Genomic DNA, 1,430 nt, shown 5'->3' on the forward strand with positions numbered 1-1,430 from the left:
GTCACGAGCTGCTAACTCCACACCGCACCTCAGCCAGCTGCAGCTTAAGCTCAGTGAGGGTTGCACTGACAAAAATGCAAGGCCTGGCGGCATCTTGCAAGATCGTGCTTGTGATGTTTCTGCTCGGCTTAGGCTTGGCAGGAGCAACCGCCGACAGCCGGAGGAGGGTCGTGTCCAGCAGCCCCGACGAGCCGTGCAAGAAGATGACGCTCTACCTCCACGACATCCTCTACAACGGTGTCAACAACACCGCCAACGCGACGGCGGCGCCGGTGACCAAGCCGACGGACCTGAGCACGTCGCACTGGAGCAACGGCACCTTCTTTGGCATGCTGGTGGTGTTCGACGACCTGGTCACGGAGGGTACGGCGCTGCCGGTCGGCGACGAGGAGCCGGCGGCGCGCGCGCAGGGCTTCTACTTCTACGACAAGAAGGAGTCGTACAACGCGTGGTTCACCTTCTCCCTCGTGTTCGACTCCAAGGCGTACAAGGGCACCCTCAACCTCATGGGCGCCGACCTCATGGACGACGAGACGCGCGACCTCTCCATCGTCGGCGGTACCGGCGACTTCTTCATGGCGCGTGGCATCGCGACGATTCGCACGGACGCCACTGAGGGCTACTTCTACTTCCGCCTCAAGATGGACATCAAGCTCTATGAGTGCTACGTCTGATGATCTGACAGGTTATCAAGAATTCAAGATGGTCATAACACGCACGTACGCGTGTACCTATCAGTATTGAAGGGTGATGTGCCGTTGTTGTTTTTGCTTGCGTGATGAGTTGCATGCATGGGCATGTGGATTGTGTGTCATTCGTGTATGTTGTATGCCCATAAGAGTTTTAATTGTATAGTGCTTTTATTCTGTTCATTTATGAATTTGTTTTGCGGGGTTATGAAAATCTATTTGTATGTTCAAGTATTTTTTATTTTATTTTTTGAAAAGGGGGACAAACCCCAGCCTTTGCATCTGCATCGGCTCATGCACACAACCATTTATATCTATATATATACCTACTCATAATACTAATACTATATCAATACTAATTTAATATTAATACTATATTAATTAATAATTAATAATATTAATACTGATGCTATTACAATTTTTAATTTTTAATAATAAAGTAAGGTGTGTTTCTTCAATTGTTTCATCTATTCACCCACTTTTTTATTTTATGAGATTCTTTACTATCCGAGGTTGTACTATTTTAATAATTTCAATTTTGTTATTGGGCTCTGAAAAATTTGTTCGGTGCTGATATTGGGCCATATTTATGTTACTGGGCTCAGATAAAATAATCGGTGTTGCCTCAAGAAAACTGCTATTAAATAAATTCTATGAGGTAGAAAATTAAAAGAGGGAACAAATTCGGCAGGAAAGAAAGGAATTATAGAAGAAGGAAATAAGAGCATCTCCAGCCGTTGG

The 1,430-nt window shown here is 45.9% G+C and overlaps 1 protein-coding gene across 1 annotated transcript; it reads left to right on the forward strand.

The window, feature by feature from the left end:
* LOC125541176 (dirigent protein 5-like) lies at nucleotides 1–862 on the forward strand. The gene has a single exon (XM_048704641.1). The coding sequence runs from the start codon at nucleotides 75–77 to the stop codon at nucleotides 672–674; it is 600 nt and encodes a 199-aa protein (XP_048560598.1). The 5' UTR covers nucleotides 1–74; the 3' UTR covers nucleotides 675–862.
* Nucleotides 863–1,430: the final 568 nt, after the last annotated feature.

The sequence above is a fragment of the Triticum urartu genome, chromosome 2 (genome assembly GCF_003073215.2).
Source record: "Triticum urartu cultivar G1812 chromosome 2, Tu2.1, whole genome shotgun sequence".
Classification (NCBI taxonomy): domain Eukaryota; kingdom Viridiplantae; phylum Streptophyta; class Magnoliopsida; order Poales; family Poaceae; genus Triticum; species Triticum urartu.